At 36.8% G+C, this 25,587-nt stretch overlaps 1 protein-coding gene across 1 annotated transcript; it reads right to left on the bottom strand.

The window, feature by feature from the left end:
* Positions 1 to 11,531: 11,531 nt before the first annotated feature.
* On the bottom strand, positions 11,532 to 20,618 carry LOC145821397 (uncharacterized). Its single transcript, XM_082917907.1, has 6 exons — positions 20,135 to 20,618; positions 19,842 to 19,966; positions 19,545 to 19,746; positions 18,968 to 19,251; positions 18,611 to 18,908; positions 11,532 to 11,923 (listed from the first exon to the last, which is right to left on the bottom strand). The coding sequence occupies exons 1-6, from the start codon at positions 20,616 to 20,618 to the stop codon at positions 11,532 to 11,534; spliced, it is 1,785 nt and encodes a 594-aa protein (XP_082774033.1).
* Between the last annotated feature and the right edge of the window lie 4,969 nt (positions 20,619 to 25,587).

The raw sequence follows: 25,587 nt of genomic DNA, 5'->3' as shown, positions 1-25,587 counted from the left end.
TGTTGTTGCGCAGCCTACACTTGTGATTAGAGTGTTAGAGGCACAGAGAGGTGACCTTGAGGTAGAATCCCTCCGAGAGAAGATCTCCAGTGGGAAAGTTGAGAAGGGTTTGACGGTGTATCCCGACCTGAGTGTGAGATACCGAGACCGTTTGTTTGTACCGGAGTCTTGCCGTGAGGAAGTACTCCGAGAGTTTCACCATTCGCGCCTTGCGGTGCATCCGGGAGGTACTAAGATGTATCAGGATTTGGGTCGCCAGTTTTGGTGGCGGGGTATGAAAAGAGATGTGGCTGTTTTCGTATCGAAGTGCCTTACTTGCCAGCAAGTGAAGGCCGAGCATCAGAGGCCAGCGGGTTTGTTGCAACCCTTGCCTATTGCCGAGTGGAAGTGGGAGCATGTCACTATGGACTTCGTTGTGGGTCTTCCGAGGACTCAGCGGGGTAGTGATGCTATTTGGGTGGTTGTAGACCGGTTGACTAAATCGGCGCACTTTATTCCTATGCGCGTGAGAGATTCGGTAGATCATCTTGCCGATTTGTATATTCGGGACGTAGTGAGATTGCACGGGGTCCCAGTGACGATCGTCTCAGATAGAGATCCTCGTTTTACTGCTAGGTTGTGGCAGAGTTTGCAGAGTGCCTTGGGCACCAAGTTGACCTTTAGTACGGCTTATCATCCTCAGACTGACGGGCAGTCCGAGCGTACTATTCAGATCCTCGAGGATATGCTTCGGGGTTGTGTCCTGGACTTCTGTGGGACGTGGGAGAGGCACTTGCCATTGGTAGAGTTTGCCTACAACAACAGTTTTCAGTCTAGCATCGGTATGGCACCGTTTGAGGCCTTGTATGGCCGACCGTGTAGGTCTCCAGTTTGTTGGGCCGAGGTGGGTGATGCACCTTTGTTGGGTCCGGAGTTGGTGAGGGAGACGACGGAGAAAGTTGAGCTTATCCGTAGGAGGCTTGTTACAGCCCAAAGTCGACAAAAGAGTTATGCCGACCATAGGAGGAGGCCTTTGGCGTTTGAGGTAGGTGATCATGTCTTTCTGAAGATATCACCTAGGCGAGGCTTGATGAGGTTTGGGAAGAGTGGGAAGTTATCCCCTCGGTTTATTGGTCCTTTTGAGATCCTTGAGAGGATTGGCGAGGTTGCTTATCGGTTAGCCTTACCGCCGCAGTTGTCCGGAGTACATGACGTGTTTCATGTGAGTATGCTTCGGAGGTATGAGCCAGATCCATCACATGTGTTGGATTGGACTGATTTAGAGGTAGATGAGGATGCCTCGTATGAGGAGAGACCGGTTCGGGTCTTGGATAGGCGGGATCAGGTCCTGCGTGGCAAGACCATTCCTTTGGTGAAAGTCTTGTGGAAACATCACGGAGTGGAGGAAGCCACTTGGGAACGTGAGTTGGAAGTCCGAGAGAAATATCCGGACTTGTTTGTTGATATGTAATCTTGTATTTAAATTTTGCATGTTGTTGAACTTAAGAGCTTTTATATATGTCTTAAGTTGTGAAAATTGGAAGTATGTTTGGAACTTGCCTCATATGGAAGTTGAATGTAACATTATAGGTGTTAAGTATATTGTTGACATTGGAAAGTTAGTGCATAATGTTGATGCATGTTAATAATACATATGTTGTTTACATATTGTGATATGTCTCTTGTTAAAGGGATGGGATGACCGGTAATGGGTCGAATTGTTGAATGTTAAATTGTAACATTGTTCAAAATGGAGGAAAACCTGTTTTTGAAAACTTGTGTTTAATTTCGGGGACGAAATTCTTTAAGGGGGGGAGGTTATAGCGATCCCGGGTTTACCCTTGTTGTACAGTGATCCGGACATGTGTCCGTGAATGTTGGTAGTTGCTTATTTTCTAGTTTGCATCCTCTTTACTTTGTATTTTGAGTTTTGGGATGTGTTGGGCAGGTTTGTTACAGGTTGGTTGTGCTTGGGAACCAAGTGTTGCTGCCCATAATTTTGGGCCTTCGCTCGAGCGAGGAGTGGTCGCTCGAGCGAGCGTGGTGTTGCACCCGGTTCTGGACCTGAGAGTTGTAGTTTCTGGCTCGAGCGAGCTTTTCGTGGCTCGAGCGGTCTGGGTTTTTCTTCGCTCGATCGAGAACTTCTTGGCTCGAGCGAGAGTTATCTGTGTCTGGTCGCTCGAGCGACCAATCCTTCGCTCGAGCGAGAGTGTTTTATATCGGCGGACAGCAGCGTCTAAAACATCACTTTTTCACCTCTTTTCTTTGAGCAAAACCTAAATCCGAGCCTCTCTCACTCTAAACTTGCACTCTCTCTAAGATTTCATCTCCCTAGGGTGTGAATCTAGCCTAGGGCCTTTGTTAAAAAGATAGAGGGCGTTGAGAGCTTCAATTTAATCTGAAAAAGTTTGGATTTGGAGCAAGTTGATCTTGGAGTCTTCATCTCCTTTGTGGCTTAAACTTCGAGGTAGGGATAACCTACTCCTCTCTATGGGTTTTGTCTTTAAATTTTGGTATTTTGAGATGTTGGGCTTGGTTTGGTAATTTTGTGAAAGTTTGGGGCTTTTGTGCAATTATACAAAAGTTGGGGTTTTATTCATAATAAACCTAGATGCATGTTTGGCATGGAAAATGGAATTAATGTTGAATCATTGATGAAAATGGGACCTAAGGGTTGAAATGTTAATTATGGGAATTGGCCTAATTACATTGTTTAATTAATTGGGATAATTAATTGGTGAGAAATGAGGAAATGAAATGTTGATTGAATATCCATTTGTGCATTTATTTTCTGTTTAGAAATAACTGCTTTGGGCTATCGGTGGAGGATAGTCGTGATTGTTGTAGACAATGTATGTTGATTAGGCAAACTGAAACTAATCAATGAAATGTGTCATGGAACTTGACGGTTAATTGAATACATTAATTGTATGTATTGTGTGATTGTATATAGAACCAATGTGTTTATATATGTTGTGTGTAGAGGAGGAGATAGGGGATGTACTCCGCGGTTTAGGGGAAGATAGGGGATGTACCTCTAAACCGGATAGGTATTTGGAGGAGATAGGGGATGTACTCCGTAGACAGAGCTCATATGCTTGTCTAGAGAAGTGAAGATAGAGCTCATATGCTTATCTTTGTGAAGTGTGGATACAGCTTGTATGCTTATCTGTGGATATTGTTGATATACATATCTGTTGTAGAATGTGGATACAGCTTGTATGCTTATCTGTGGATATTGTTGATATACATATCTGTTGAGATGTGGATATAGCTTTTATGCTTATCTGAATGTGAGATATAGTTTTTATACATATCTGTGGAAATAATGATAGAGCTAGCATGCTTATCTGTTGAAAAAGGGAAAATGAAAAGTAACTGGGACTTGTAAGTCGTTGACATAAATATGTAATTTATGTGATTGTATCAGTGTTGACCAACTATCAATTGCTAATGTTTTAGTCATTGTCCATGGTTGGTTTAGTGTATTTCTACTGGGCTGTGGCTCACCCTATATGGGAACATCATTTTCAGGTGCAGGAAGCATGCCACCTCCAAGGACATAGCTGGGAGGCTAGTGGCGGGCATAGTTTTGTTGTTGTACTTTTGATGTATTACATGTAATTTCAAGCCAAGGGCTTAATGTGTAAACGAGTTAGAACTCTTTGTTGTAACCAAGTGTTAACTTGGAAAGCTGTAAGCCCGTAGGGCATTTTGTTATGAGATTAACATGTAATACTTATGTAATGGAATTCTAATGAATGATAGAAGGTGGTTAGTTTATCTATTAACGCTTGTCTTATTTGTTGGGTTAATGTTATTATTTTGAGGGCGTTACACTCCTGCACTGCCGGAATCTCACCCTGTAACGGTACTTCCTGCCTCGCAGGTCTACCACGCCTAGCACCTCTTCCTCGTCCTGACATCCTAATAAAGGCAACACAGAACGTTAGCACATTCATAGGTGTGCCGAAACTAAACACTCACGTCCTAATGCATGGACAAGTGTAATTCACTCCACATAAGCACATAAACACATAAGCACTTACGAACTTCATTTCCGGATAATGATAGTCCCGAGGCGTTACTAGAGTTCCGGTTAGAAACAGCATTGATCAAGTGCTTTTCCAACAAGACTCCCAGAAACTCAAGGATCCAATCAACATCCTAGAAATTAAATCCCATACCCACATAGTCACATAAGCATGTTATCACTTAAGCACATAGCATATGATACTACATCTAAGTCTCTATCAAGCGAGACAAACCCATTGTGATCCTAATCACTTCCCACGTACCCAAAGTATTCGAACCCGGTACGCTCTGATACCAAGTTGTAACGCCCTCAAAATAATAATATTAAACCCATCAAATAAGACATGCGTTGACATATAAACAAATCCACCTTCTATTATTCATTAGCGTTTCATTACACAAGTATTACATGTTAACATCATAACAAAATGCCCTACGGGCTTACAGCTTTCCAAGTTAACACTTGGTTACAACAAAGAGTACTAACTCGATACACATTAAGCCCTTGGCTTGAAGTTACATGTAATACATCAAAAGTAAAACAACAGAACATGTCCGCCTCTAGCCTCCCAGCTATGTCCTTGGAGGTGGCATGCTTCCTGCACCTGAAAATGATATTCCCATATAGGGTGAGCCACAGCCCAGTAGAAATACACTAAACCAACCATGGACAATGACTAAAACATTAGCAATTGATAGTTGGTCAACACTGATACAATCACATAAATTTCATATTTATGTCAACGACTTACAAGTCCCAATTACTTTTCATTTTTCCTTTTTCAACAGATAAGCATGCTAGCTCTATCATTATTTCCACAGATATGTATAAAAACAATATCTCACATTCAGATAAGCATAAAAGCTATATCCACATTCTCAACAGATATGTATATCAACAATATCCACAGATAAGCATACAAGCTGTATCCACATTCTACAACAGATATGTATATCAACAATATCCACAGATAAGCATACAAGCTGTATCCACACTTCACAAAGATAAGCATATGAGCTCTATCTTCACTTCTCTAGACAAGCATATGAGCTCTGTCTACGGAGTTCATCCCCTATCTCCTCCAAATACCTATCCGGTTTAGAGGTACATCCCCTATCTTCCCCTAAACCGCGGAGTACATCCCCTATCTCCTCCTCTACACATAACATATATAAACACATTGGTTCTATATACAATCACACAATACATACAATTAATGTATTCAATTAACCGTCAAGTTCCATGACACATTTCATTGATTAGTTTCAGTTTGCCTAATCAACATACATTGTCTACAACAATCACGACTATCCTCCACCGATAGCCCAAAGCAGTTATTTCTAAACAGAAAATAAATGCACAAATGGATATTCAATCAACATTTCATTTCCTCATTTCTCACCAATTAATTATCCCAATTAATTAAACAATGTAATTAGGCCAATTCCCATAATTAACATTTCAACCCTTAGGTCCTATTTTCATCAATGATTCAACATTAATTCCATTTTCCATGCCAAACATGCATCTAGGTTTATTATGAATAAAACCCCAACTTTTGTATAATTGCACAAAAGCCCCAAACTTTCACAAAATTACCAAACCAAGCCCAACATCTCAAAATACCAAAATTTAAAGACAAAACCCATAGAGAGGAGTAGGTTATCCCTACCTTGAAGTTTTAGCCCAAAAGGAGATGAAGACTCCAAGATCAACTTGCTCCAAATCCAAACTTTTTCAGATTAAAATGAAGCTCTCAACGCCCTCTATCTTTTTAACAAAGGCCCTAGGCTAGATTCACACCCTAGGGAGATCAAATCTTAGAGAGAGTGTAAGTTTAGAGTGAGAGAGGCTCGGATTTAGGTTTTGCTCAAAGAAAAGAGGTGAAAAAGTGATGTTTTTGACGCTGCTGTCCGCTGATATAAAACACGCTCGCTCGAGCGAAGGATTGGTCGCTCGAGCGACCAGACACAGAAAACTCTCGCTCGAGCCAAGAAACACTCGCTCGAGCGAATAAAAACCCAGACCGCTCGAGCCACGAAAAGCTCGCTCGAGCCAGAAACTACAACTCTCAGGTCCAGAACCGGGGCAACACTACTCTCGCTCGAGCGACAAACTCCTCGCTCGAGCGAAGGACCAAAAATCTGGGCAGCAACACTAGGCTCCCAAGCACAACCAACCTGTAACAAACCTGCCCAACACATCCCATAACTCAAAATACAAAGTAAAGAGGATGCAAACTAGGAAATAAACAACTACCAACATTCACGGACACATGTCCGGATCACTGTACAACAAGGGTAAACCCGGGATCGCTATACAACATCCTCAAGCAAAATTTTCCAAAGTTTCTTTGCCTAAGTTTTCACAAAATGGAAAGAAAATCTTTTATCAGTGAAGTATCCAACCAAGGCATTTTCCCAATGGGAAAAGCCTTTTTTTGAGATCTCAACAGGGACATTGTACATGCCATCTACTAGGTTCACAATCTTATGGGCACCTTTTTTATACTTCAATTTTGACACATTGTTAATCTCTTCTTTAACTAAAGAGTTCCAAGCTTGTAGAGGCTTACCTGATATAGTAGGCGTATTACCATCAAGACATTCACCCTTGCCAGATTGTGCATCTTCCATATGTAGTTCAACTGACTCGTCATTTCTACAAGTTCGCACATTTTTAACACTCTTCCATTACTTAGTGCCCATTACTTCTCTCCTTTGGTCAACACTGAGCAAGCCAAGTTTATTTGACATGTTCATTTCATTAGCCGCCAGTGGGGATGCAATGGTCAATTTTGGTCACTGTTCAAGATCAGTTAGCACTTTATTTAGTGTGTTTCACGCATTAGGTGTTTGATGCTATTTTGATGATTGCTTAGTTGACGCTTGCATTTCCACATTCAATTGCAACTGTGGTGTACTAAGATTTCCAAATAAACATAGATCGACACAATCACACTCGATTGAGCATTCCTCATATTCTACATCCCTTAATCCCTTTTTGTTTCCACTTGAGGGCCCTTGCCATGGTCCCACAAAATCTCCAGAAGAGACATTTGGGGGTCCTTGAATGCGTATATACTGGTGAGGGAGTACAATATCCATCGGTATATAGTTGAGCATCCACTTGATTATCAATCTCCTTCAAGGATATTCTAGTTGATTTGCACTTGGGAGATTTACTTTTTGATTTACTCTTGGTTAATTTTCTCTTGGCTAGTTTGCCATTCTTCAATGATAGCTTGCTACCCTCATTGTCCCCCCTCTCTCTCTCTCTCTCTCTCTCTCTCTCCCCTTAATCATCTTATGACTGTATAGTAGCAGTGTTTTCGCTGAGGCATTTTGTCAAACAGGTGGAGGGTGACTCAAGACTAGCAAACAAGCCCTCATAGATGCGACCCCCTTGAAGTGATGAAATGTGCTGCAATTCTCGGTCACCGACCCTCTTGATCAAGCATGATAGAGGTCAAGGCATTTATGTGTTTATGTGCATTCATTTTACATTGAATCGTGCAATTTGGCTTCTCAGCCATCATGCATCGAGATGCGTGATTGGTGGCCCAAGGTTCGAGAACCACACTCCCTTGAGCTCATGAAATGATAGGGAGGGTGGTTGTGCACGCATATCTTGCAAATACATTGCCATGCCCTTTCTTTCTCTCTATTGCAGCAAACTGGAGAAGTGCAGTAAAAACTGGTCGGCTGACCAGTAAAGCTAGCTGGCCGAGCACTTTTCTTGGTCTGTAGCAATAGAAAGTGGTCTGCCAGTGGCTGGTAACATCCCTAGGTGGTTGGCAACCCTCCCACAGGTCCCCAAGGTGAGTTAGAAGCTTTCTGGAGCTTGGTGCAAGGTTCTGAGAACAATTGCAAATAGAGGCAAATTGGGGCATCGCGACGGATTTCTGAGTAAGGCGACCAGGCATGCATGCACTCCTCATCCCGAGGACCTCTGTTTACTGTTTTCCTTAGCTAGTTTATGCTTTGGTTTTGTACTTAAGTAATTAATGCGTTTAGTTACTTATTTGTGTTGTAATAACTAGTTAGTTAACTTGTTAGTTAATTAGCTTTGTTTTGTAATTAATTAGTTAACTTGTTAGTTAATTAGTTTTAAGATGTAATAATTAGTTTAATTAACTTATATTAGCTAGTTAGCTTCTTATTTGGACCATTCGTCGAGAGGGCCAACTGTTGTAATAAGCGTGCGTGTGTGTGATACATGTCTTCCAACCCCCATTTCTTTCTCCCTTTTACTTAATCGCTTACGATGGTTAGTTTTAGGACATATTTCGATTAGCATCCTTATGCTTGCATGCGTGCATCCATTCATCTGTATTACATGCACCGGGCTTGGCGCATCATACTAACTGCATTGTATTTCAATACATTTACTTGAATACGTGTTCAAACAGCATGCTATCAAGTTGCATTGTTATGCCATCTTAGAATAGCCGAGCTTATTTTAGTTGCATTTTTGCATGTGTTGCATTAGTCATCTTAACATGAACTAGGATCATGCATGATTTCTAACTAGTTCTCTGTTTTGGCTCGGAGTACACTGTGAGTGTTTATGCTTTAGCATACCTGCATGAGATGTGTATGTTGCCATGATAGCATGCTTGCCATGAGACTAACTGCTTAAGTGATTAACTACTTGAATGCCGGTGGGTGAAGGTTGGATTGCTTGAATTGGAACAATTCATTGAAATCCGCAATTTAGCCTACTTGCGAGTAGCACCTCTAAACCGTTTTCAAACAAACGAACATGAAATGTTTTGTTCCAACTTAGGCGATCTAGTCTATACTTGTATGCTGTGCGCATCACATAGTAAGCTAGCTAATTAACCGGAATAAGAGCGCTTGCGTTTTCAAAAACAAAATATCATGTTAGTAAAGGCCGATCTTTGATCGAGCGAGTGGGGGTGCTCATTGCATGACCTTCCCCTCTCGTACCCAAGTTCTCAAGCCGAGACAACTTTGGTGATGACGGACACATGGCCTTAGGCACGAGTCAGGGTTTCCTAAATTTCCCAAAAATAAAATATTTAGGTGGCGACTCTGTATTTGGCAAAGGAGTCCATGTTTGGCACTTCTTTATAAAAATTAGTTTTCCAAAACGATTTGTCAGATTTGGACTCTTTGGTGATTTATCGGTCTTGCATTGCACTTTGCGAGATTAGATTCATAACCATGACACGAGCCCAAACTTTTAGTAGCTAGAGAACAAAACGAATTCGCGCCCTCGTGGCACGAAGCCGGGAGTTCTCCGGGCGGTCTACAGAAACCCTACGAATTAATTCCCAAGATGTGTAGAGACGCCTTCCTCCAATCCAAACAATTAGTAAATAGGATCTAAAATTACGGAAAAGCTTTCAATTAAAATTACAACATCTACAAAATTGATTCTAAATAAGACATGCTATGGAATGACAAGCTAAAGAACTCCTCTAACTTCAAGTCACCCAAACAAACAACTTATCCAATCTCCACAACACCCATCCTCCGTACATTTTTGAGTTATTAACTTTTTAAATATCCAACCAATTTATATGCACAATACCACCATCAATTAACTACAAAAGTCAAAAATCAACATTTTCATAAACTCAACAACTTAAGTAAACCACTTCAATCATTTATAAAATTCCTCCATAGAACATAAAGATACCCAATCCACCATTTATCAAATCAATTTCAACATATAAATTTTCTAACACCAAAATCTCCAATTTTTACATCACATTCAAACCCTAGATTAACCCAAATCTCAATATCCAAAACAACCATCAAATTGATCATTTTTCTACATATAAAACATTCATAGAAACTAATTGAGAGTATAAAACTCAACAATCAAACCCCAAATCAAAATAGGTCTAAAATAAATAATAAAAAAAATGTATCATCTTTAACTCAAAATATGTAAAACCTTAAACTAAATTTTTTAGGGAAAGATTCTTACCAATTAAAAGCCTCTAATCCGTCAAGAAAATAAACCCCAAGCTTTGATTCTTCAAAAAATTAAGAAAAATCTAGAGTTAATACTTCTATTGTGCTATTCGGCGAGATAAGATGGCTGGCAGTGGTGGAGATGGTGGGTTAAGGTCGTGGTGTAAGGGTGGAGCAAAGATGTGGTGTTTGGCCACCAAAAAGGTAAAGGAAAATAAGAGAGAATGTAGAGAGAAGTAACAGAGAAAAGAATGAAGATAATGAAGTAAAAAAATCTGCATTTTATTTTAGTTGGAAATGAGTATTTGGCCACACCTACTATCAAGTTTGGAGTTGAGTTTTGATATCCTCAGTGGAGTATAACTTAGGAATGTGTTTGGCTCAAGGTGAATGTTGAGAATATTATAAAAATAGTCGCGCTTTTCTATAAAAGGCGAGATTGTAACTTTAAAACAATCACACTTTTTCATAAAAAGTGAGATCTCTTACATTTCTATCACGGCTAAAAACCGTGATGAAAAGGTTCGACAAATAGTCACACCTATATACATCACGTTTTTTTTTTTTTTAATAAAGAACAAAAAAACTGAGACTAAAACATAAGGTCACTATTAAAAACCGTGACCTTTTACTATTATTGTAGTAGTGACTTTTGATCAAAGTTGCACCGTATCTATAAGCGATTATCACTAAATTTAATGAAAATAAAATTTGTGACTATCATATAATCCAATTGTATTATTTTATCATCCAAGTTTGTTTAAATATTTTTTTTAGTTCTTGAATTTGATTTGATAGTTCAATTTTTAATTCACTAATATAATTTAGACGGAAGTTAAATTAGGGGATTTTGACTCACAATCAAAATTGTAAGGACCAAATTAAAAAATTTGGACAAAGTGTTTTTAAAGTTAACTTGTTAAATGTATTTATTATTAATTGTTGTTATCCAAAACTTATGTTGATGTTGTTCTTGCTAGTGATGGAAGTTCTTGAACATGTGTCAAGGGGAGTTGATTGGGGAAACTTGATATTCTCATGGTAGATACACTACTGGGATTGGTGATGATCAGATTTTTTTTTTCAAAATTACAATTATCAAGTAGATAAAAGAATATGAATATAGATTTAGATGCTTTGAAACTTTAACTAGAGGATCAACAATTGGCACGGCCTAAGAAAAGTGACATAGAGGCACATTTATGCAGGGCCAGCCCTGAGATTTGTGGGGCTTAAGGCGCACTATGAAAATAGGGCCCCTCTAATATATTTTTTTTTAATAAAAAATTTATGCATAAAATGATAAGTATCCACAAATTTTTTTATTTGCGTATACTTGAACATATAATCATTAAAATTATAAACTAAAATTTAGTTTCATATATTAAGATAGAAAGAAATCAGTACAATGACTCAAAAACATTAAAAACTGGTTTTGTTGCTTTATAGTTTAGCAATATCCAGCTTATAATTAACCCAACGATCTCTTAAATACTACTCTTCTTGCATTTTTAGCTGCAAAATCACTAATTAAGTTTGTATAATCTAATTTATCTACCAAATCCTTTTCAATAGACAATATAGCTAATCCATTCAATCTTGTCCCAATTACTAGCGTCATAAATGTTTAGAGGTCCACATTCAACATTGACATCTTCACTTTCACTAGATTCTACATTCCCCAAATCTTCATTCTCATTCTCATTCGTATGTTCACTAGGTTGTTCAATCATCAAATCATCATTCTCATTATTATTCACACAATGAGTAGGTTCTTCAATTACCAAATCTTCATCATCATTGTCATTTGAACCCAAAATATCTACTTGTTTCTTGGTACCAAAATATTTATCAAGTGCTCCTGATTGAGATTGAATTAATTGTTCTACCTTCATCCTCTTTTTTCTCTTTTCATTTCCAGAACTATACTTCCTAGGAAACATGGCTATAATCACAAACACTTCAATCCACAAATCACAAACACTTCAATCCACAAATCACAATCCACTTATCTGATAGCAAATAAATTATAAAACAAATAATTTAATGAAACAAAATTAGGGCAAACAAATTATTCAATTAAAACTGATAATGATAAATACCTAGGTAAAAAAATTAGGGCTAAATTATTTATTTTACTAAAATCTAATGGATAAAGAAGGCAATAAAAAAATTAGGGCAAATTTATTATTCCACTAATTGATACAGAATGAATATAAAAAAAAATTAGGGCAACTTTATTTAATAAAATCTGATAGAGAGAGAGAGGACTTACATGAGAGAGAGTGTGTGTGAGAGTGAATGAATCGCCAGAGGAGGAGTGTGTGAAAGAAGGAGAGTGAGTCGCTCACAATATGCTATGCTATGCTCTGCGTCTGCCTGCCTTCAAGTTGGTGTATATAAAAGTCTTTCATTTCATTTCATCACTTCGTTTCGTTAAAGAGAGACTGAAAACAGAAGCACTCACCACACTAGCAGTGCACTGGACATGTATTGTATATTGTATTTATGTATGGTTTGGGTTGGGCCCAAACACATTTTCAGTTTTTGTTTTTTTTTATTTATTTATATATTTTCATTTTAATAAATATGGGCCAAATACATTTATAAATAAATATGGGCTAAATTGTACATGGGCCCAATAAAACATTTGGGGCCCTTTAAATTGATCTTAAAACCATAAAAAAAAAAAAAGTTGAGCCTATAACAATTTTTAAATTTGGGGGCCCTATTTTTGGGCCAAAATTTGGGGCCTAAGGCACAAGCCTTACCTGCCTTAGGGCAGGGCCGGCCCTGCATTTATGCCTCAAAGGCTCTACCATTGATTGTTGGATTCATGTTTCAGGCCTCAATAATGAATTTACTAGTCAAATCATGTGTGAAATTAAGATAGTCAAATGTCATAGGATGATATATTTCCTTCTTTTTAATTTTACCAATCTATCTAAAGTCAATATGCAAGTAAGGGTTCATTTACTTTTCTCTCTCTCTCTCTCTCTCTCTCTCTCTCTCTCTCTCGGTATTAACCTAGTTGGGATTAGAAATAAGTCCTATTAGGAAATTACTAACATTTTAATATTGTAATTTGTTTTATATGTTTGACAGATTGGCAATGGATGGAACATAGTTCAGAGAGTATCAGAGAATTACATTTAAAATTTTTGGATCTATTTTGTCCTAGTATTGTAGCTTGAATTTTTTTTTGGAATTCATTGTGTACTTGCTAGAAGTTTTGGATTGTAAGGAATTTATACTTATGTTGAATGTTTGGATTTGATATTTTGCTTATGTTTAATACGCTACTACTTTTGAATTAAGTTTAAATTTTGGATACGTTGCACAAGTGTGCTAATTTTTTTTGATTGCATGCATGTGTAGAAATGATGCACAAGAAAAGTAAGCTTGGATTTGGATTTTTTTTTATAGGTTTATGAATTATGTACTACATAGTAGGGACAAGCAGCGGATATACTGATCCGCCCCAACCGACTGAACCAAACCGAACTAATCTGTCGCATTTTAGACGATGCGTGATGACGAGCGGACGGTTGCGGATTGATTTTTTTCCAATCGGCCTAGTTTTGGACGGATGGTGGATTTGAGATTCCTTTGGCCATAACCAAACCGCCAAACCGTGAGCACCTCTAGTAATTTGTAAGATTTTATGTTTTCAATTTGTTTAGATATTTTGTTTTTAATTAAAAAAGAGTTTAAATATTCTGTTGAATATATTCTGTTGAAAAAGATTTTTCAACTTAAATAAATTTTTTGAATTGAAGAAAATAAATGTATTATTTATCTATATTTTTTTGTTTTTAAATCTAACTCTAAAAATAATAAATAAAAAAGATGATATATGCTGGTTGATTTTTGTTTTCAAAAACAGATATAGATGTAACAATGCATAAGTATACAATCTCTATTACTGCTCTGTTTATAGTTTTAGTGGTTTGAATTATTTTTATATTTTAAGAACCACAGATTGTAATATTTTATGTAGATGAGGCATGCTGTGATTGTAATATGTGGATGAGGCATGCAGTGATTGTAATATTTTAAAGTTTCAAATTTTCTTTCTTTGGATGAGACATGTAGTGATTGTAATACTTTTTTAAGTCATTGACTATAATACTTTTTTCTTTTTCTCTTTTTTTTTTTTTTGAGGAAGTGCACAAGTTGAATTATGTTGAAAATTTATAAAATTTTAAACCGCCAAACCGATTTGCATCCATCAGCCAATCCGCTCAATCCACATCCGTCGGATTGGCAGATGGATATGGATTGATTTTCTCCAATTCGCCAATCTGGCAGACGGATGGCGAATTGGAGGTTTCATGGCCGCAACCGACCTACGCCCCCCTACTAAACAAGGAAATTTTAAAGAACATATAAATAATGAATTTTTGGTGATAGGCTTTTTTAGTTATTAATTTACTTTTCTCAACAATTTGATTCCATTGCTAAAAGTCTATGTGAATTTTTAGCAACCAAAAACTTGATTGGTTGCCAAAAGATTTGATATTCCACAACCAATTTGGTTCGTTGTTAAAAGATATTTTGGCGATGCGTTTATATGTTGCTAAAACTTGACATGTCATCTGCGGTTAATTTACAGCGACGGATTTTTTGGTGTTTGGCAACTAAAATATTTGGTCGTGGGTTCATTTATCAGGCGATCATAATTTGTTTGGTTGCCGAATCATTCAGTGACATGGCTTCGGTTATCTTTTTTGAGTCCCTAATATTTTCTGCGATGAAAATTACACTTTTGGTCAGTGACAAAAACGTCGCTAAAAGTGTTTTTTTTTTTTCCTTGTAGTATAAGGTGAATGAGGTATTTGGTTCTGGGGGAAGTTTCTTTCTATAAGGTTTCAAGAAGGTTTCTATTAGAGACTTTTTTCACAAAGATAGAATTAAACTTTCCATCCAACAATGTTGGCTTTTTTCTTTTGTTCTTTAGAGATTTGGGCAGCTTGTTTTGTTTGGCCTTCTCCAAAACAATTAATAAACTATTAACTCTAGACATTGAATTAATAAAATATTTGTAAGAATCCGAATATAAAAATAAAGTAAATAATCAAATAATAATAATTTTATAATCTCAAATATTTTGATGGTGAATCCTAGAGTACAAATTAAATATTTGTTTGAGGATCTTTTAATTAATTTTAAACCTAAAATAAATTCATGTTGAAAGTCATTAATTTAGAGGCAAGATTTATTATTAAAAAAACATATAGAGAGAGAGGAGGGTGTGACTTGAACTCTAGACCGCAAAGTTAATAAATAAGGTTTTTATCATTTGAGTTGCATATAACTTATATATGCATTTTGTATATTTATCTATTTATTTGATCTATGTGTGCCCACCACTAGTATAAAATAAAATAAACACAAACCCTATTCTATTATTTGTTCACCCCATATAACCGCAGCAATAGCCACACTAACGGGGGAGAGATTGAAAGAGAAGAAAAGAAAAAAATGAATTTGCAATCAAAGAAGAACTTTTGGGTGTGTGGTAGGGTTCTAACTTTCTTCAATATTTTATTTTTGTTCTTTATCCTTATTCTATTTTATGATTTAATTTATTGATGGAGAGGTTGTAGGTTTATGTATTTTGTATATATATATATACTATTAAGAAGTCTGAGGAGTTAAATTCATGTATAAAGAATGATGTAATTCTTAGTTTAAAAATTCTGCTCGCAGATACAAATTTTAAAAATCAAGAAATCATATCAAATGGATGAATTTTGAACTGAGATTTTTATAGTAGATTAATTACATATTGAATTGCATATAAAAATTTTCTTATAATTTTTGGCAGTCAAAATCTATATTAACTGGTGCGTTCAAATCAATCTAAAAAATTGGTGTAAAACAGTAACTTTGGAAGTGTCGTTCTCTTTGGATATAAATCTGAAAATTATCAAATTAGTGTATTTAGAACCGGTTACGATAGTTTCTTAAATTTTTGGCCTTGTGTTGATTGCTCGTGTATACTAAGAGAACCATTAATTTCTTTAAAGTGCTGCAGAAAACAATCTGTTTGGATATAATTAATTGTAAATAATTATTTTGACAAGCAAATCAAGTAAAACCAATTGGGTTTGAAACTGAGGATATATTAGCTGAATTTTGGAGGGTTTTGGAATTTTTCGAACAGCGTGGAGTGGGTTTTGTAATTTTCAAAGTTAGCGAATAAATTGGGAAAGTTTGTTTAAAATTCTGTTTTATCTTAGAGTTACTTTTAATTGAGTTTAGATTTATCTTAAAGTTACTTTTAATTAAGTTTTGATTTGAACTCATGTCTTGGATGATTTTAGACCTTGAAGAACATGAGCTTAGGTAATATTTAAGAGTAACGATGAGTTGGATTGAGCTGTGTTACTGCGTTTTAGTTTAGGGTTATTTAGTTTATTATTCCTTTTAGTATGTTTGAATTAGTGATGATATGTAGTTTTAATATTTTGTTCAGGGCACTAGTTGGACTTTCATACTTTATTCGAGTATTATATTATACCGTGTTCAATTGAGTAGTTGCATGCTACATATTTTTATAAATGATCCCCTACCCTGAACTGTTGAAAAATTAAATTGTTATTTTAGAATTAAACTGTTTTGATAAATTATTATATTATCGATGGAATTAAATTATTTTTGAAACATGTGTAAACTTGGCATACTGTGAACTACTTGTTATGGTCTCATGTTTATAATGGTGAACTACCATATTTTGCGAAACTGAATTGTATTGATTATCGGGACCATTTGTGTATTGTAATTCAGGAAAATTATTCCACTATGTGTGGTGACTCTGGCCACTAGGGAACAGATCCGGGTTGGGCTATGATGACTCTAGTGCTCAACGATTGTAAGGAAAAAACCTAGGCTAGGCTAGGTGACTTTCAATCGGATCGTTCGAGTTGCCACCCCGAGGATGACTTTTGGTTTGATATTGGATCCAACAGGCTTATTGCCTTGAGAATTGTGTGGCATGTTACTTGTTATTCTTGGTACCCAGAAAATTATTGGTATTCATGTTGTAATCTGTTTTAATTGAAAAATATCATTTATCATGTTCTTGAGAGACATGAGTATTTTAACTGTTGAACTGTGGAACCTTCTTTTTTAAATAAAGTATCTTTATCAAAATTGTATGCCAATCTAGTTTCTGTAATATATATATTTTATTTTGGAATTGATCCCTGTTTTCAAAACTGTATATACTATCCATGTTGCTACTCACTGAGCTATCAGCTGACTTAGTTGTTTATCATTTTCAGGTGTTAGAAGGACTTAGAGTGGACTCGTGGCGTAGTGGGGACTCAATTGTATGGACCTCTAAGACATTCATTTATTTTGTTTTAGATTGTTATGTCAAGTTTGTGCATATTTCTTTTTATTTTTATTGAGGGTCATTTAGGATTATTTTGATATGTGAGTTGTTTATATCCCATAAGTTTGGATAGTATTGATTACGGTTGGTTTTGCCGTTTATACTTGTGATATGTCACTGGATTGAGTTTGATTTTTTTTATTACTAGGCTTTTGTATAGTTGTTCAATGTGATTATGGATTAGTGCTTAGGCTTACATATGCCTTGGACTAAGGCTTTGTGGGCCACGGCCGATCATACCTGATTTGGGGTATGACAATATTAACTCTAGACATCGAATAAACAATACAATAATATTTAGGAGCTTTAATTTGAGAGCTCGAATAGAGCTTTAATGGTGGGTCCCACATGGTGATGTGATATTTTGGCTTGTGTATTTCTTTTTTAATAATGATACATCTCTCTAAATTAATGAGCTCTAATGACATGGAAAGTCAAAAAAAAAAAAAAAACACACACACACACACACACAAACATCACTATCACAATGAGACACACACCCCATTAGAACTATTAGAGCTCCAAAACATTTTTTTTTTTGTTTGCTACATCAGAAGAGCTCATAGTAGAGCTCTAGTTTTAGAGCTCTCTATCACTATCCTAAACTACATGATCTATCTAGATCACAATTGAATTAGATTCCAACAAATAAGACAAGTAGATTGGAACATTTTTTAAATCCAAAAATCAACATTTCAATAAAAACATGAAATTGAAGGTATAAGAAAAATAAATGTATTGAGAGAGATTTGGAGAGTGTGCAAACTCTCCTACTACTATTTTTCATTTTTAAACAACAAAAACATAAAAACAAAGCAACTACAATTGAAGAAAAAAATGGCTAAGAAGATTTTAGCTAACACTTAGTAGCTTGAAACCCACAAACAGCATAACTTAATCTTTATTTATTTATTTATTTTTATTTTTTATCAACAAAGAAGACAAGTAGATGGAACATTTTTTTTATTTATCCAAAAGTGAACATTTCATTAAAAACATGAACAAAAGGTGTAATGGAAGTGCACTTTCAAACCAACCTCTCGGAAACTAGTCCCCGCATAACCTTTCTCAAAAGCAAAAGAGGACCATTGAGAATAAGAATCAACCACAACAAAAGCAGAAGAGAACCATTGTGATAGAATTGTCAATATTCCCATCGTCGAAACAGTAGCACCAAACGAGTTCACAAGGGCAATCAACATTTTTTTGGGATGGACAGGTAGCCATTCATGTGCCATTTTTCACCTCCATCACGATGTGCATAAGGGCAAGACGGAGTGAAGGCTTTGTCTAAAAGCATGTTCCATGCTGCATTCGGGTCTTGAGTTGAGAACATGGTCCAAGTACCAGTGGAATTCTCATATCTACTATGTGTGATGCGATTGAACTTCACATTCTTGTTCTTATATAAGTTATCTGAGTCAATGTCGACAGTGAAGATATCTCCGTAAGGCCTCACAGAGTGCAGGAAGAGAGGCAAAGAGATGGGATCAACAGGCACTGCAGCAAGATCTGCAGTCACAACGATGCTCTTCCATCTGGACTGAAGAATGGATGGTTCACATGCCCTACAACATCACTTCCACTAGCCATCACTCTTACCACCATTGACGGATCATTCGCCTTCACTAGAAACACTGCAAAATATCCTGGGTCAAGATCATTGTCACTTTCTGGTGCACCTTCAGGCTTGTCACGGGTTGACGAGAATACTATCCAATCTCCCCTTATGGACCATTGGCAATGTGTGTCAGTCCAAGGCCCATTTGTTAGCCTCGTTATCTCACCTCCTCCATATTCTCCTGATTGTGCGTTCTCCATTATGTATAGATTCTTGTATCTTTTATTCCCTCCATCTCTTGTAGATCGAAAGACTAATTTCGTCCCTGTTACAGTTTTCAACCCATCCATCCGCACAAATTAAAATTGGAAGCTATAATATTATAATAAACGGTATTTTGTCATTCAAAAGCATATATATTAACATTGGAAAAACTATAATATTATAATTAGTTGCTGACTTACTAATGGGTTGCCCAAGGATTGGTGAAACAATTGAACTTCAAATGAGACTCATAATTAAGTTATAAAAATATTTAAATTACTTTCAATGGATAAATACTGTTTTTTTATAATTGGGTATTTGAAAATGAATCAGAAGGAACAAGTAGGAAGTTACCGTCTGGATTGGTGGATGGGAAGGCATTATTGAAACCTTTTGTGAGTTGTACGCGACGTTGTGCACCACTGGATACGTTAAGGATAGCACAAATGTTTACTGTTTTGTCAGATTTGAAAGGAGGTCCCGTGTTAACATATAATATATGCTTGTCTGGACTTTGGTTCCAAACTGGTGAGAAGATATTGTCCGGGCCTTTCGTCTACATAAACAAAATTGATTATCAGCTATCAATCAAAGATAAACACAATTGCGCATTAATACAATTATAGTAATATTATTCTTGCACTTATGTACCTCGAAAAGAATACGCAACCCTTCGCTATCGGCTACCCACACGGCCTTGAACTCATTGTCCACGAATGCGAGTTTGGAGCCGTCTTTGGAAAATGTTGGAAAGATTCCCGGCACCCTAAACAGTCCTACATCCGGATGAGGAGATTCGAGCTTGTGGGAGTTTCTTTGGATATCTTCTCCACTCTGTCCCAAAGTAATAATTGTACGTATGTAGCAGGTTAGCTCTTAAACATGGCTGGCTAGAAAAAGAATTCAAAGTGGAGTAGTTTGAAAAGTGGTTAATCGGTATGTACCTTTAGAGCTCTTGCAACGATGGTAACTGATGCGCTTCCCACCATCTATCACAAAGGGGTTGAAATGGTCAGCCCTTGGCATGGTATTTTGAGTGATTCGTATGTTTTGTTGCTGTCCAGTTGAATCAAAAATATCAATGTGCCGAAACTGTGTTTCTACACGGACGACGTCCGAGAGCTTTGATTTCTGACGAATAGTTGCCACTGCTACTCTGTCGATGGCTGCCGGAGTTATTGCCTGAATTCCGTCCGGGGTCACCCGAGATTCTGTACCGCTGTTGAGGTCGGTACAGAACACACCCCAAAATTCCCGATTCTTACGGTGGAAAAATATGACGTTGTCGCTTCCCCATGTCGGCCACCCACCATTCCTTACAACCAACTTGCGGTTGAAGGGCTCCTCTATGTTCGTAACAAAAATGTTAGTCTGCAGATCTTCGATCTCGCAATTCCAACCACCATGCTTTCCCTCGAAGGACGCCATCGCTATCTTCATACCAGACGGTGCAACCGAGGGGCTTAAATCAGCTTGCCTTGTTTTGTTTTTATAAGCCAAAAGTCATATTGATGAAACAGGAAACGTACAAAGTATGAAATCCGATGACAGCTGGAAAACTAAAGAAGCATCAAGGCTACCTCACTCACACAATGCTCAATAGAATCAAGCAAATCCAACTGCAGAAACTATGAAACAGCTAGAACTAAACACTAATAACTTCAACCAAAAATCTAAAACAGCGAACCCCGAAAAGAGAATGATGAAAGGAACCTACCTAATGGGGTGAGGCGGTCAGTTTTTCCGGTCTTAAGATTGGCTTTATAGACGGCAGTCCAGGGCTGACGACGATCAGGGGCGGGGTCCTTGTTGGTGACATAGACGAGATTATCACCGGCAATGCAACCACTGTCTTCCATGCGAACACCACTGAAATTGACTTTGCCGAAAACATCAGCCAAACAAAAGACTTTGACCTTGGGTTTGGGTGGGTATGGGTTGTAAATGTCATTGAAGCGGAGAGCTATGTGAAGCAATTCGAGGCCTTCTTGTCGTTCAGAGACGAAAACCATGCCCGAGAGATGACCTGAATTTACATTGGCCTCTTTGCCTCCTTCGGAAGCCAAGGCCAATTTTTGGCGCTTGAGAATTGTATTGAGAGCCGCCGATGAAATTTCTTGGCCGTTGTAATTGTGGTTCACTCCGTCTGTCATGGGAAGCTCATCTTGCTTCGATGTTCGTCAAAGCGGGCACGAGAATATGTCCAGCGGCACCTGTGGTCGGTAGGTTGCGGAGAAGCCAATGCTACCTCTCTTCTCTGCCATCTTCTTCTACGATTTCTAAATCTTTTTTCGCTCTAAGGCCTTGTTTGGGAGCAGCCGGTTTAGTCAAAAAGTCAAAAAGTTACAAAAAGTTAAAAAAGCCAACAACTCATACCAAAAAGTCAAAGATTTTCTTTTCTCTCTACTTTTTGCACATCTTTTTGTAAAAAGTCAAAAAGTCATCCCAAGCATACTAGTTTTTTTTAACTCATATTTTAGCTAAACAGTCAAAAAGTTACTAAATTACCCTGTTCCCAAACGAGGACTAAGAGTAAAGTCAGCAAAAACTCCACCAAATGGGGGTATTACGATGTCAGAGATGATGGGCGGTCCTCGGCTCCCATTTACTCACTATTTTCAAACCCCACAACCAACTAATATATTAACATTTCCCCTACACCTAGATCATTTACTATAAATTATATATATACTTCCAACAACCTACTAATATATTAACATTTACCTTGCACCTAGATCATTTCCTATAAATTATATATTTTTCAATGCCAGACATCTTACATTGCTAATTTATTTTTGGGCTTGGAGACGTCACCTTAACTTGTTTTTAGGGCTGGTTTGGTAATTTTAAAAAAAGTCAAAAAGTTATCAATATTCACTAAAAGAATATAAAAAAAATTAATATGCAAATATTAAAATATAAATCAATTTTTTGGTCCATCAACGTACTGATGTCAAAGCAACAGCAGTGAAAGGAAGAAAAAAAAATTACATATGTACATTCACTAAGTTAGATGGTAAAGTTGGGCCTGTGGAGGCCCACCATGGGTCCTGTTTTGATAATCTGAACCATTCAATATGTAGAACTCGTCTAATACTATATATTGTAAAAAATCACGTCTATCGAATATCGCTAACTACATGATCAAATCAGTTTTTGTATAAAAAATGGATGGTATTATAGTTAACAGTTGACAAAAAAAAAAAAAAACTAACATGATCAGATAGCTATCGATATCCAATCAACGTGATTTTTTATAAGCATATAGTACTCGACGAGTTTGACACATTGAATGGTTCTAATTAGAAAAACGGGACCCGTGGTAGGCCCCCACTGGCCGAACAACACCGTCCAATCAAAGCCCAAAAAGGAGGCAATCTTTTGCCATCTACTCACCTAGCCAACTGCACTGCCAACCCGTACGGCTTACTACACTATCTTCTCCTACACACTTATTTGTACAATTTTTTAATACACATTTTTTTTATAAAAAGTCAAAAAGTTAACCCAAACATCCATATTTTTTTCCTCAACTTTTTAGTCCAAAAAGACAAAAAGTGCACTTATTTAGGATATTCCAAACAACCCTTGTGGCCGACAGTACCACAACGGTGCGGTTGTTAGAGTACATATATGAATTCACATGTGTATAGTTGGTAAGATTATCATCAATTTGTCTTTTATGGGCTGTATATGCCCCTGTTTATTATGGTCACAACAAGTTTTACGCGTGGGGTTGTAATTCTAATATTGAACAACTGATAAAAGTCAAGCAGATATACGCCAAGATTTTGGTTGTTTCTTTGTTAAAATTAATGCCGTATTTACATTGCATACATTAGATACATTGGATCCGATGTTCTCCTAGTTCCAGACTTGGAGCAAAATTTGCTAAGTGTTGGATAACTTATGGAGCATGGATACCTTGTTCAGTTTCAAGATAATTTTTGCAAAATTTTTGACAAAAAGGGGAGAAGCCAAGTTGTAGCAAAAATCAAGATGGAGAACAATAGAAGTTTTCCTCTCATTTTCTAGTATAGTAAAAATGCTACTTTGAAGATGGATGTGATTGATAATTCATGGCTTTGGCATAGAAGATTTGGGCACTTGAATTTCCAAAGCTTGAAGTATCTACAACAAAAGAATATGGTTTTTGGGTTGCCGACCATTCCTGAAGTGCAACATATTTGTGAAGGTTGTGCACTTGGAAAGCATCACCGAGAGTCATTTCCAAAGGAGAAAGCATGGAGAGCTAAAGCACCATTGGAGCTTGTCCATACCGATGTGTGCAGACCCATGGATACATCAACTCATAGAGGTAACAAGTATTCCATTATTTTTATTGATGATTTTACTAGAATGACTTGGGTGTATTTCATGAGACAAAGAGTGAAGTTTTTTCTATCTTCAAGAAATTTCAAAATCTTGTTGAAAGACAAAGTGGTTGTTTGATGAAAGTATTAAGAAGTGATAGAGGCGGAGAATACAACTCAAATGAGTTTATGAAATTTTGTGAAGATATTGGTATGGAAAGGCAATTGACCATTGGGTACACTCCACAACAAAATGGTGTGGCGGAAAGGAAGAATAGAACTATAGTGGAGATGTCCAAGTCTATGTTACATGAGAAGTGGCTACCCAAAACTTTTTGGGGTGAGGCCGTGTATATAGCAGTTAACTTGATGAATAGATGTCTTACAAAAGCTTTTAAGGACAAAACTCCATTTGAAGGTTGGAGTGGAAAGAAACCATCGGTGAATCACTTGAAGGTGTTTGGTTCCATTTGTTATGCTCATGTTCCAAAAGAAGTGAGGCACAAGCTTGATGAAAATAGTAAGAAATGCATTTTTGTGGGTTATAGCTCAAAATCCAAAGGCTATAGACTCTTCAGTTTGGATCAAAAGAAGGTGATTATTTGTAGAGATGTTCTCTTTGATGAGAAGGCATCTTTTGATTGGAAGGAAAAAAAAAAGTCCAAGATCAAAGCATTGCTTTCAATAAAGAATCAGAAAGTCCACAAGTTGAAGATGTTGCAACTCTTAAATCTCCACAAAGATTGTCACCAATTGCTAGTTCACAATCTTCTCCAAATTCAAGTTCAAGTCCAAGTTCTAGTTTTTCATCTCTAAGTTCAACTCCAAGAAAGATAAGGAGCCTTAGTGATGTGTATGCAAGATGCAATTTATGCATTGTTGTACCTGAAAATTTTGAAGAGGCAATTAAAGATGAAGCATGGAAGAAAGCAATGGAAGATGAAATTCATGTGATTGAGAAGAACACGACTTGGGAGCTAGTGGAGAAACCAAAAGAAAAAAAAAATAATTGGTGTGAAGTGAATTTTCAAAACAAAGTTCAATCTGGATGGCTATATTCAAAAGAACAAAGCAATACTTGTGGAAAAAGGGTATTCACAACAACCCGGAATTGATTTCCAAGAAACTTTTGCTCCTGTGGCTCGATTTGATACAATTAGAGCTATCATTGCTTTAAAGGCTCAAAAGGGTTGGTTCTTGCACCAACTTGATGTAAAATCGGCATTTTTGAATGGAAAATTAGAAGAAGAGGTGTATGTTGATCAACCTCAAGGCTTTGTTGTCAAAGGCAAAAAAGATAAAGTGCACAAGTTAAAGAAGGCTTTATATGGCCTAAAGCAAGCACCTCGGACAAGGTATAGTGAAATTGATTCTTACTTCAATGAAAAGGGCTTTCAAAGAGACAAAAATGAGCCAACTTTGTACATCAAGAGGCAAGGTACAACCGGTATTCTCATTGTTTCACTTTATGTTGATGATTTGATTTTTATCGGTAGTGATGAAAATTTGATTGAAGATTTTAAAAGGGAGATGATGAAGAAATATGAAATGAGTGATTTGGGGCTATTGCATCATTTTTTAGGCAATGAAATCTACCAAAACAATGGTGGTGTTTTTATTTGCCAAAAGAAGTATGCTTAAACACTTCTTGAGAAATTCAAAATGAAGAATTGCAAAATAGTTACTACTCCCTTGATTATGAATGAAAAGTTGTCAAAGGAAGATGGAAGCAAAGATGCTGAAGCATCTTGTTATAGAAGTTTGGTTGGAAATTTGTTGTACTTAACTGCTACAAGATCAGACATCATGTATGCTACAAGTTTATTGTCTCGGTTTATGCATAGTCCAAGCCAAATTCATTTTAGGGTTGCAAAAAGAGTGTTGAGATACATTCAAGGTACACTTGATTATGGAATTTTTTATGAGAAATTTGTTGATGCAAAGTTATTTGGATTTTGTGATAGTGATTGGGCCGGATGTGTTGATGATATGAAAAGCACTTCTAGGTATGCATTTTTTATTGGATCGAGCGTAATTTCATGGTCGTCCAAGAAACAACAAACCATGGCACAGTCATCCTCTAA

The sequence above is a fragment of the Camellia sinensis genome, chromosome 3, assembly GCF_055761805.1.
Source record: "Camellia sinensis isolate YWXY chromosome 3, ASM5576180v1, whole genome shotgun sequence".
Lineage (NCBI taxonomy): Eukaryota > Viridiplantae > Streptophyta > Magnoliopsida > Ericales > Theaceae > Camellia > Camellia sinensis.
This window is presented reverse-complemented; position numbering and strand designations above follow the sequence as displayed.

Coding starts and splice junctions, on each gene's coding strand:
- LOC145821397 (XM_082917907.1), bottom strand. CDS start 20,618: ATGGCGTCCTTCGAGGGAAAGCATGGTGGTTGGAATTGCGAGATCGAA. Junction 18,909..18,967: donor CGAATGATCCGTCAATGGTG/GTAAGAGTGATG, acceptor TCCATTCTTCAG/TCCAGATGGAAGAGCATCGT. Junction 11,924..18,610: donor TTATGCACATCGTGATGGAG/GTGAAAAATGGC, acceptor TGTGGATTGAAG/TGTTTGTGATTATAGCCATG.